This window comes from Sardina pilchardus, chromosome 8, assembly GCF_963854185.1.
Source record: "Sardina pilchardus chromosome 8, fSarPil1.1, whole genome shotgun sequence".
Lineage (NCBI taxonomy): Eukaryota > Metazoa > Chordata > Actinopteri > Clupeiformes > Clupeidae > Sardina > Sardina pilchardus.
Window position 1 is genome coordinate 3,411,640 of NC_085001.1, and position 11,805 is coordinate 3,423,444.

General features: G+C 46.3%; 1 protein-coding gene across 1 annotated transcript; it reads left to right on the forward strand.

The window, feature by feature from the left end:
- Positions 1-3,885: 3,885 nt before the first annotated feature.
- LOC134088453 (tripartite motif-containing protein 16-like) lies at positions 3,886-9,448 on the forward strand. Its single transcript, XM_062542417.1, has 7 exons — positions 3,886-3,951; positions 3,991-4,604; positions 4,939-5,034; positions 5,280-5,513; positions 5,885-6,044; positions 6,169-6,228; positions 7,807-9,448. The coding sequence occupies exons 2-7, from the start codon at positions 3,999-4,001 to the stop codon at positions 8,316-8,318; spliced, it is 1,668 nt and encodes a 555-aa protein (XP_062398401.1). The 5' UTR covers positions 3,886-3,951; positions 3,991-3,998; the 3' UTR covers positions 8,319-9,448.
- The last annotated feature ends 2,357 nt before the right edge of the window (positions 9,449-11,805 follow it).

Below are 11,805 nucleotides of genomic sequence, written 5' to 3' on the forward strand. Positions count from 1 at the left end.
TTTGAAGAGGTTTTATTTTCCCCGCAGCTCGGGACGGATTAACCCCATAACCTTTTGACAGAGACCGCTGTCCAGACTGCATGAGTTGCTGCAGCAGGGAAGGGTATCTATGTTCCCCACTTTGTATGGGACCGGGGAACATACAGTAGGAACTTTTTTTTTATTGTAAAAAGGGTCCTATGTTTCCCGCTTTTCCCAAAAAGGGTCCTATATCCCCTGGTACGTATTGCGACCGGGGATACTGTAGGACCCTTTTGGGGAAAATCGGGGAATACAGGACCCGGGGAATATAAGGATGACCCTCTACAGCGCTACACTCGCCAGAATCCTCCTTTAAAGATACACTGGTCATTTTATCTCCCAACTTTCTGAAGTGACATGCATTAGTGATGTATTGATTGACCACAATGGATGTGGTGAGTCTTTACACCGACAGCACACACTCAAAGCTAGAGATACTGTTAAAAAAGTTGGAGTCCTAGTGACAGTGATCTTAATCTCAACAGCCACATGAAAGAAATAACTAAATCACCTCAAAAACATTGCCATCTCAGAGGTCTGATGTCAAAACATGATTTACAAAAGCTCATTAATGCATTCATCCTCAGGACACCACTCCAGAACACAGATCCATAACACTGCACGCTACACTACACACATGTCCATGTTGAGAGTGTGTGAAACAGATAGGGAAAAACTGTATGTTTTGTAGTGCAGACAGACGTCCCCACAGAGACCTGTGCTCACCAAGAGCCCCCTGATGGCTCAGCTTGTACACCAGTCTTACCCCTCCCACCCTGGGGGCAACAGGAGGATGACAAACTAGGCGAGTTCAAGATGGCTGCGCAGCACAAAAACCACGATGGTCTACATGGGTGTGTTTTCGACTCGGCAGTTGGTATCACATGGCCTCAACTTATCGCGGGAGCGAGGCGGGGCAAGGCGGCTGCTGAGCAGCGGTGCAGCAGCCCTCTAGGTACTGCGGAGCCTAGACCCTGCCTTCATGACGTCAGGACTTTGCCCTAATTGGCTTTTACATCCCTGACGTATGTGCAGGTGTTTAGATGCCTCTTCATATCCACAAGGGTCCGTGCGGGTCCGTGCCTCATGTTTCCTCACATGGTCAAGTCTAGACTACGGGAAGTAGAGAGTGTACAACTTCATAGCAGCGTTTGTATCCCCTCCCCTGCTGCCGCCGGCAGCTCTCGCTGCTGCAAATGGTCATTTGGAGTTGAACTTGAACGCGCCTACTGTGATGAGTACCTGTCCTCCCCCTCCCACCCCGAGCGCTGTGACAACTGGGAGCAGGTGCTGTGAAGAGAGGGTGTGTCTGGACGCTGCTACTGGGAGCAGGTGCTGTGTAGAGAGGGTGTGTCTGGACGCTGCTACTGGGAGCAGGTACTGTGTAGAGAGGGTGTGTCTGGACGCTGCTACTGGGAGCAGGTGCTGTGTAGAGAGGGTGTGTGTAGAGAGGGTGCTGTGCAGAGAGGGTGTGTCTGGACGCTGCTACTGGGAGCAGGTGCTGTGCAGAGAGGGTGTGTGTAGAGAGGGTGTGTCTGGACGCTGCTACTGGGAGCAGGTGCTGTGTAGAGAGGGTGTGTCTGGACGCTGCTACTGGGAGCAGGTGCTGTGTAGAGAGGGTGTGTCTGGACGCTGCTACTGGGAGCAGGTGCTGTGCAGAGAGGGTGTGGACGCTGCTACTGGGAGCAGGTGCTGTGTAGAGAGGGTGTGTCTGGACGCTGCTGGGAGCAGGTGCTGTGTAGAGAGGGTGTGTCTGGACGCTGCTACTGGGAGCAGGTGCTGTGTAGAGAGGGTGTGTCTGGAAGCTGCTACTGGGAGGTGGAGCGCAGCAGGGAGGAGGTCTCCATCACTGTCTCCTATAAACACATCAGCAGCCCTGGAGTCTGGGCTGCTCCAACATCCAGTCCTGGAGTCTGGACTGCAAGTCTGCTCTCTCCTTTAAACCACGATAATGAGGAGACAGAGCTCCCTCTAGTGGCCAGCTCCAACACAGTAGGAGTGTATGGGATCACTGGAGCTCCCTCTAGTGGCCAGCTCCAACACAGTAGGAGTGTATGTGATCACAGGAGCTCCCTCTAGTGGCCAGCTCCAACACAGTAGGAGGGTATGTGATCACAGGAGCTCCCTCTAGTGGCCAGCTCCAACACAGTAGGAGTGTATGTGATCACAGGAGCTCCCTCTAGTGGCCAGCTCCAACACAGTAGGAGTGTCTGTGATCACAGGAGCTCCCTCTAGTGGCCAGCTCCAACACAGTAGGAGTGTATGTGATCACAGGGCAGGAACTCTGGCCCTCTAGCATCTCTGACACAATCACCACGTTCACTCACACACTCTACCCTGGGTTTAATTACATCATGGCCAGTTATAAGTAAAACTCCTCTGAACCACAAGTCTGGCTAACACAACATTAGGGATGAGTTTAGCTATACTTTGAATGAAGTGAATGAAGACAGACCCAAACCAGGCAGATTCAGATGCAGGCTGGACACAAATCTGCGCCTAGTTAAAGTGGTTACCAGAGAGAAGATACAGTGGCAGATTCTGGGCATGCTTCTCTATAGAAACAAACACTATTACAAACTTAAATAAAATGTATTACATTTTTGCAATATCCTTTTTCTGTTAAAGCTGCTGCAGGTTGTATATTCTACTGAGCTACAGAAACTGATTTACCAAAGTTTCAAAATAATCCCTTCACACCTGTGAATATATTACTGCATCTATATTGCCAAAAATATTGGGTCACCTGCCTTGACTCCCATATGAACTTCAGTCACATCCTATTCTTAATCCATAGGGCTTATTGGTCCACTCTTTGCACTTATAAGAGCTTCGACTCTTCTGGGAAGGCTTTCCACAAGGTTTAGGAGTGTGTTTATGGGCATTTTTGACCGTTCTTTCAGAGGCACATTTGTGAAGTCATACACTGATGTTGGACGAGGAGACTGGCTCTCATTCTCCCCTTTAATTCATCCCAACAGTGTTCTATTGGGTTGAGGTCAGGACTCTATGCAGGCCAGTCAAGTTCTTCCACACCAAACTATGTCATCCATGTCTGTATGGACCTTGGTGCACTGGTGCACAGAGAAACACACATACACAAAAGTAAGCACACACATGCACACACACATTTACATACATAAAAGTTGCAGCAGGGATGGAGTAGGAGATGGAAACTAATCACATCGTGATAATTTTTTTTGGAGAGAATGTACAGGACTGAGCGGCGGTAATATTTTGTACCGCTTTGCGGTACATCTAGTGATGTGATGATTTCTGTCCCTCTTTGTACCCTATTTGTGCAATAAATTCCTTGTTTTCCAAACATTCCATAGCATTGCATTGTAATGATGTAGATGTGTTTGTGTTACACAGTCTAGTAGTCCATACACACAGACCATTGTAATTGTTCTACTACAAAATAAGTCCACTAGGTGGCACAATTAGGCTAGTATGTTTATTATATCAAATCCCCGTGTCTTTGTAGGCTGCTCTATTTCAGAGACACTTGCTTTAAAAAGACTTTGTCTATTTTGAATTCCTGAATTCTGAAATTCTGAGAACTGGCTTGGAGGGATGTGTTAATTCGCACCCGCATTTAAAATGGATCATGCGTATTCAGAATGGATTATTTATTAGTTTTACATGCAGAGCAAAGATACAAAAACAACGAAGCCTATGGTAAAAACGACTGGCCTGAACACATAGCGCTATGGTATTACATGTAGTTGTAATGTCAGTGATAGTAAGTGGGTTAGACTCCAAACATTACGATCAACCTTTGGACCATAAAGGCTCTGGGTTGGACAGTGACTGTCTCTGTCAAGGAAGTGTTTTGCAAGGTGCACGCCCATTATTATGAAACGAAACTAGTGCGAGTTACAGTAGGTTTGGCACAGCAGGTGTTGTCATTAATGTATTCGTAAAGTTTTTCACGAATACATTATTATATATTATATATAAGCGCAAAGTCTTGTATGCGCTTAAGAAGAATGGCGGAATCGTCTCAAAGTAACCTGGACCTTTTTACATGTCCTGTTTGTCTCGATCTCCTTAGGGATCCAGTCACTCTTCACTGTGGACACAATTACTGCACGGGCTGCATTAAGGACTGCTGGGATCAGGAAGATCAGAAGGGAGTCTACAGCTGCCCTCAGTGCAGACATACGTTCACTCCGAGACCCGTTTTGAACAAAAATAATGTTTTTGTTGAGCTTGTGGAACAGTTCAGAAAGAGCAGAATTCGACCTGTTGTTCCTGCTCCCGTTGTATGTGCTGGAGCTGGAGATGTGGAGTGTGACGTCTGCACTGGGAGAAAACTCAAAGCTGTGAAGTCCTGTCTGGAATGTCTGGTGTCTTACTGTGAAACTCACTATAACGTTCACAACGATGTAAATCCTGGACGAAAACACAAGATGGTGGATGCCACTGGTCAGCTACAGGAGAGGATCTGCACCCAGCATGAGAAGCCTCTGGAGGTGTTTTGCCGTACAGATCAAACTTGTGTTTGTTTGCTCTGTGTGATGGATGAACACAAAGGCCATGACACTGTGTCAGCGTCTGCAGGGAGAAAGGAGAAACAGGTAAGGAAAGGAGTTGGAGTAGCCTATAACTTGGCTAGCCTATGGTGTAACTAATTGAAGCAGGCTATAGAGTAGACTCATAGGGTTTCATTATACAGCAATAAAAACGTTTGTGTGAAGAAAGTGAATAACCGGCATGCAATCACTTATTTCTATTGAAGTCATAAAACCAAATGGTCACGAGACAGCCTTCTCAGTAATTGGCTCATCATAATACACAGATCAACATCTTAACCATCATGAGCTCATCCTGATGAAGCAGCCCTTGAGGAATTATCTAACAGGTCCAGTCATTCTGTAGTGTGAATGTGATGTATTTGTTTAACATATATAGACACACTTGGGAGAGACCCAGACGAAATGTCAGCAGAGAATCCAGGAGAGAGAGAAGGAGCTGCAGGAGCTGAGGAAGGCTGTAGAGACTTTCAAGGTGAGTACTGATTACAAGAGAGGACAACAGCTGCCGAGATTGGAGCTGGCTGCTGTAGGAGCCATTTTAGGCCTCAGTTAGTGCTCTTGTCCAGTTATGGGACTAGCGCTTTCTCCCAGTTAGGAGTAGTGCTCAGTCACTTTCTAGTTCCTCTCAGCCACACTGTGGGTAACAGGCTTTGTGGAAGAGCTGAGTGAGGGCTGCTTCAGATGGATCACTGGTCTGTGTGTCTCGTTACGTATCAGAGTTCTGCACAGACAGCAGTGGAGGACAGTGAGAGGATCTTCACTGATATGATCCGCTCCATTGAGAGAAGGCGCTCTGAGGTGACAGAGCTGATCAGAGGTCAGGAGAAGGCTGAGGTGAGTCGGGCTGAAGAACATCTGAAGAGACTGGAGCAGGAGATTGCTGAGCTGAAGAGGAGAAATGCTGAGCTGGAGCAGCTTTCACACACAGAGGACCACATCCATTTCCTCAAGGTAACTGCTGATAGGTTATTAGGGCACAGGATGTGCTGATGGCATTAATCTACCTTATGCAGCACTTTAACAGACCCCATGACCTTTCAGATCTTTAATGAATGTTTTTGTTCTTGGTTGTTTTAGGTTGTTTTACTCTCAAGACATAACTTACGATAACAATGAATGATATTTTTATACTGTCATTTGCTGTATAATTGTTTAAGCCTGTCTGCAAAAAATACCATGGAATACGTGATCTATGATCTACTGAGATCTAGACTATAAAATCTATCCCTAATATCTGTTTTCTGACTAGTGTCATATGCTCTGTAATGAATGATATTGTCTTTCTTTGTCCTTATCTCTCTGTGATGTGTATCTCTATTTAGACATTCCAGTCAGTGAGCAGCACACCTGAGACTAAAGACGTGTTCAGTACCTGTGTCAGCCAAAGCCTTTCTTTTGAGGCTGTGAAGAAATCTGTCTCCTCACTAAAGGGGCAGCTGGAGGATTTCTGCAAAGAGGAACTCATGAAGATATCTGCAGCAGGTTGGTCACACTCCTCATATTCCTGACACATTATATTTGTATACTGGGCTGAACATGTGTTGTGTGCATTTACACCTCTTATTTAAGTCAGTGTTGTTTATAATATGATTCTCTATCATAATAGTGGCTAAAGTCCAGGTTATGTTGCCTGCTGAACCTACAACCAGAGAAGATTTCCTTCAATGTGAGTCTCAGTTCATGCAGCACATTATTCCAAATCACAAGTCAGGTTTCATTAAAAAAGTTCAACGTTTCAATATGAGATTTACAGGGCATGGATAGAGGAAGCAAAGTCTATTTGCAGACAGTCATGCTCACAGAGAAAGTGTTAGCCACCAGTGCAAATTCCACAATCAGCTTATGCACTTACTGTATCTTAATATGACGTTCTGAAAAGAAGTTGTGTTGTATATCCCACCACTGCAAATTTCACAATCAGCTTATGCACATACCTCAATATGATGTTCTCAGAAGAAGTTGAATTATATATTCCACCCATACAAATTCCCCAATCAGTCTATGTACTGCACGTGTCTTATATGACATTCTAAAAGGAGTCTCAGGAGGAGATGGAGCAGATAAGCTGTGTCCCGCTAACATCAATCACCCACTTCATTTAAACTCTCCTCATCAGACGCAGTACTTGCTCTGGTGCCCTGTCCCAGCACCACCCTCTACACCATCTAGTTTAGCAAAGAACCTATCATGGATACTTTAGTTCAACTAGATGTACTGGTACATGATTAAGTCAGCATGAAAAGAAGAATGCAACACATCTATAGGTACACACAACACAACACAACACAACACAACACAACACAACACAACACAACACAACACAACACAACACAACACAACACAACACAACACAACACCCTTAGAAAGGGATTCAGCTTAGTGACAGTGTATTGTCCTTGGTAACCAATAAATCTATAGGGGGAAACACAATACTCAGTAATGGATTCATCCAGTGACATACATTTTATTCCTATAAAGTGTATTCTCCTTGGTGGTTCCAGTATAAGAAATGAGAGTGAGATGGACGGATGAGGTGGTGTTGCAGACTGTGTGTGGACATTGGAGGGTTAATAAAAGTATTCTGAGGGACAGATGTGAGACTCATAACCAGCAGAGCAGATGCAGATGTGTAGATTTAGCCCAGTGCAGCCATTCTGCTGCCAGGGCCAGAGTCCACACAGAAGGGATGTTCTCCAGAGAAGATGGACGGGTCACTGCTGTCCAGTAGCATGCATCATTAAAGGTTCAGTCTGTGATTCTGGCCACAAGTTGTTATATGAACTGAACAGCCAAACAATGTGCACCCGCCTCTTTGTGCTCCTGGAGCAGCATGTAGATGAGCTGAATGGTGTTTGGAGTGTACAGCAGTGCATAGTGTAGCCAAAGGTGGCTGCAGGAGTGTGTGTGTGTCTGGCCCTTCAGTATGCTGGGGGTTGTGTAGCCAGGAGGACCGTAGAGGTCTTCTTCATACACATTTAGGATTTGAGAACACAAAGACAAAACTAGAACACACACATCACACACACACACACATAGAGGAACCCGACATTCATACACACCTGGGTGAATATATACAAAGTCAGTCAGACACACACACACACACACACACACACACACACACACACACACACACACACACACACACACACACACACACACACACACACACACACACACACACACACACACACACACAGATAACATTAAAGCATTCTGTCTTTTGTGTTGTCTTCTCCTTCATCAGACTCCTGTCACTTCACACTGGATCCAAACACAGCACACAAACAACTCTGTCTGTCTGAGGGGAACAGGAGGGTGCAGGAGTGTGCTCAGGTCCAGCCATATCCTGATCATCCAGAGAGATTTGATATGTGGCCTCAGGTGCTGTGTAGGGAGGGTGTGTCTGGACGCTGCTACTGGGAGGTGGAGCGGAGTGGGAATTTTGATATTGCAGTCTCATATAAAAGCATCAGCAGGCGGGGTGATGAGTCTTGGTTTGGATGTAATGACCAGGCCTGGCTGCTGCGCACCTTCAACTCCAGCTGCTCCTTCAGGCACAATAATGAAGAGACTGAACTCCCTCTACTGGCCAGCTCCAGAATAGGAGTGTATGTGGATCACGAGGCAGGAACTCTGGCCTTCTACAATGTCTCTGACACAATGACCCTCCTGCACAGAGTCCAGACCACATTCAGCCATACACTCTACCCTGGGTTTTATATGTATAGTGAGTCACCATCAGTGAAGCTGTTGTGAGTGTTGTCAGTTGGGTATTGGTCTGGTATGAGCTGCATGGCCCCTGCTGCAGTAGGAGGCATTAGTGGTTCAGCTTTGGGAACTGGGCTCAGACTCCTCACAAATACACTGAGGAAAAGGAAGGGTACTGTATGTAGTGCAGTGTAACATACATGTCCAGTTCAGTAAAATGGTCAGTAGAGTATTGCAACTAGGGCCGGGACTTTAGCGCGTTAATTACGATTAATTAATTACACAAACATTAATGCGTTAAAAAAATTGACGCATTTTAATCGTATGCCTATTTATTTTTGCACCGCGGAACGTTTCTCACTGGATGAGTTTCAGACGGACCGATTATACTGGAGCACCAAGTAACGTGCATGAGTCACTGATCTATGGTATTCTTTATAGATCAGTGGCATGAGTTCGGTTCAGACAAAACAAACCACAGTGGCACAGTGAACATGAACAAAGAAGCTGATGTGACGGCGTTGGTTGGCCCCGTGGATGGGAAATGTTGTTACAAAAAACGAACGGATGGAAGCGTAGATAAGAGCATGGTTGTGTGCAACCTATGCAACAAGGACGTATCACCGCAGGTAGCCTATCACCTCAGTGCAAAACATAAAGCAGCTAGCTGCTAGCATGGACAAAGTATTGTGATACTCCAGACACTTGAGGGAAACCTCTGAGCTTTATTTATTAAACAAATAGCAACCGAGTTGCTGTTACAGCCACAACTCACGCTTATAACAGTAATCCACCGCACCTAATTCCATGTCCAACTTTCATAGACCTAAAAGAAACTTCACACTCAAAACCGAATACAAGCACACACGCACACACGTAAACTCCGCCCCCCAGTACCCCTTAAAGGGACACAACAATTTCATGAACTCAACTCAAGGTAACAGGTGACACAATTAACAGGATATCACAGTATTATAGTTTACAGAACCTACCTATCTATAGGCTACATGAATTTCTGAAAATGTACTATTTCTAAATATGGTATTGCCCTGGTCTGTTGGACTTATTAATAAACAATATTTTTGTTGCTTAAGCTTAGGCCTATGTATTCAGTCATTATCCAATAGTAGGCTATACTAAAAATCCATGTGAAAAAAAAATACTTCTCACTGTTCTCAGGTCATGTATTTATATACAATTAAAATGCGATTAATTTCGATTAATTAATTACAAAGCCTCTAATTAATTAGATTAATTTTTGTAATCGAGTCCCAGCCCTAATTGCAACATAAACATTAAAGTTTGAATGTTTGTTTGAAGGCTTCAGGTTGTGCTTCACTTCATCACAACCCTCACACAATTGTTTGTTTGTCCTTTACACCCTGACAATATTTGTACAAACAGTTTTGAGCTTGTGATTTATTTTACTACATTAATACAGACAAATTAATACTGAAACACTCTGAATGTAATCAGCTGTGATTGTAAAGTCAGCGTCTGATTGTCCCGTCTGTCTTTGCAGAAATAAAAGGTTTGTTTGCCATAGTGTGTCCTGCTGTGTCCTCCCTGTGTTGGGCGTTTGTGTTGGACTTGTTCTAGACGTTCTTGATCTCTGCTCCCTCCATCAGCCACTTGTGCTGTAGCACTCCTGAATCTCTGCTCCCTCCATCACTTGTGCTGTAGCGCTCCTGAATCTCTGCTCCCTCCATCAGCCACTTGTGCTGTAGAGCTCCTGAATCTCTGCTCCCTCCATCAGCCACTTGTGCTGTAGCGCTCCTGAATCTCTGCTCCCTCCATCAGCCACTTGTGCTGTAGCGCTCCTGAATCTCTGCTCCCTCCATCAGCCACTTGTGCTGTAGCGCTCCTGAATCTCTGCTCCCTCCATCAGCCACTTGTGCTGTAGCGCTCCTGAATCTCTGCTCCCTCCATCAGCCACTTGTGCTGTAGCGCTCCTGAATCTCTGCTCCCTCCATCAGCCACTTGTGCTGTAGCGCTCCTGAATCTCTGCTCCCTCCATCAGCCACTTGTGCTGTAGCGCTCACATCTCCTGAACACACTTCCTCAGGACACCACTCCAGAACACAGATCCATAACACTACACACTACACTACACACATGTCCATGTTGAGTGCGTGTGAAACAGATAGGGAAAAAGTGTATGTTTTGTAGTGCAGACAGACGTCCCCACACACAGAGACCTGATGTCCTACCCCTCCCACCCTGGGGGCAACAGGAGGGAGACACACTGTACTGTGATGAGGACCTGTCCTCCTCCTACCACCCCGAGCGCTGTGATGGCTGGGAGCAGGTGCTGTGTAGAGAGGGTGTGGACGCTGCTACTGGGAGCAGGTGCTGTGCAGAGAGGGTGTGTCTGGAAGCTGCTACTGGGAGCAGGTGCTGTGTAGAGAGGGTGTGTCTGGACGCTGCTACTGGGAGCAGGTGCTGTGTAGAGAGGGTGTGTCTGGAAGCTGCTACTGGGAGCAGGTGCTGTGTAGAGAGGGTGTGTCTGGAAGCTGCTACTGGGAGCAGGTGCTGTGCAGAGAGGGTGTGTCTGGACGCTGCTACTGGGAGCAGGTGCTGTGTAGAGAGGGTGTGTCTGGACGCTGCTACTGGGAGCAGGTGCTGTGCAGAGAGGGTGTGTCTGGACGCTGCTACTGGGAGCAGGTGCTGTGTAGAGAGGGTGTGTCTGGACGCTGCTACTGGGAGCAGGTGCTGTGTAGAGAGGGTTTGTCTGGACGCTGCTACTGGGAGCAGGTGCTGTGTAGAGAGGGTGTGTCTGGACGCTGCTACTGGGAGCAGGTGCTGTGTAGAGAGGGTGTGTCTGGACGCTGCTACTGGGAGCAGGTGCTGTGTAGAGAGGGTGTGTCTGGACGCTGCTACTGGGAGCAGGTGCTGTGCAGAGAGGGTGTGTCTGGAAGCTGCTACTGGGAGGTGGAGCGCAGCAGGGAGGAGGTCTCCATCACTGTCTCCTACAAACACATCAGCAGTCCTGGAGTCTGGGCTGCTCCAACATCCAGTCCTGGAGTCTGGACTGCAAGTCTGCTCTCTCCTTTAAACCACGATAATGAGGAGACAGAGCTCCCTCTAGTGGCCAGCTCTAACACAACAGGAGTGTATGTGATCACAGGGCAGGAACTCTGGCCCTCTAGCATCTCTGACACAATCACCACATTCACTCACACACTCTACCCTGAGTTTAATTTACATCATGGCCTATTATAAGTAAACCTCCTCTTGCTAACACATTTTTAGGGATGAGTTTAGCTATACTTTAGTGAATGAAGACAGACCCAAACCAGACAGATTCAGATGCAGGTTGGACACAAATCTCCCCAATTAAAGTGGTTGAGAGAGCAGATTTCTGGGCTGCATCTATATAGAAACAAACACTATTACAAACTTCAGTAAAATCTATCACATTTTTGCAATTTTCTTTTTTATGTTAAAGCTGCTGCAACCCCCTGGAGTTTAAACCCCCCTGGGGATTTGATCTCTGTGAGTTGTTCTCCTATAACATATAAGTGAGGAAAATGTT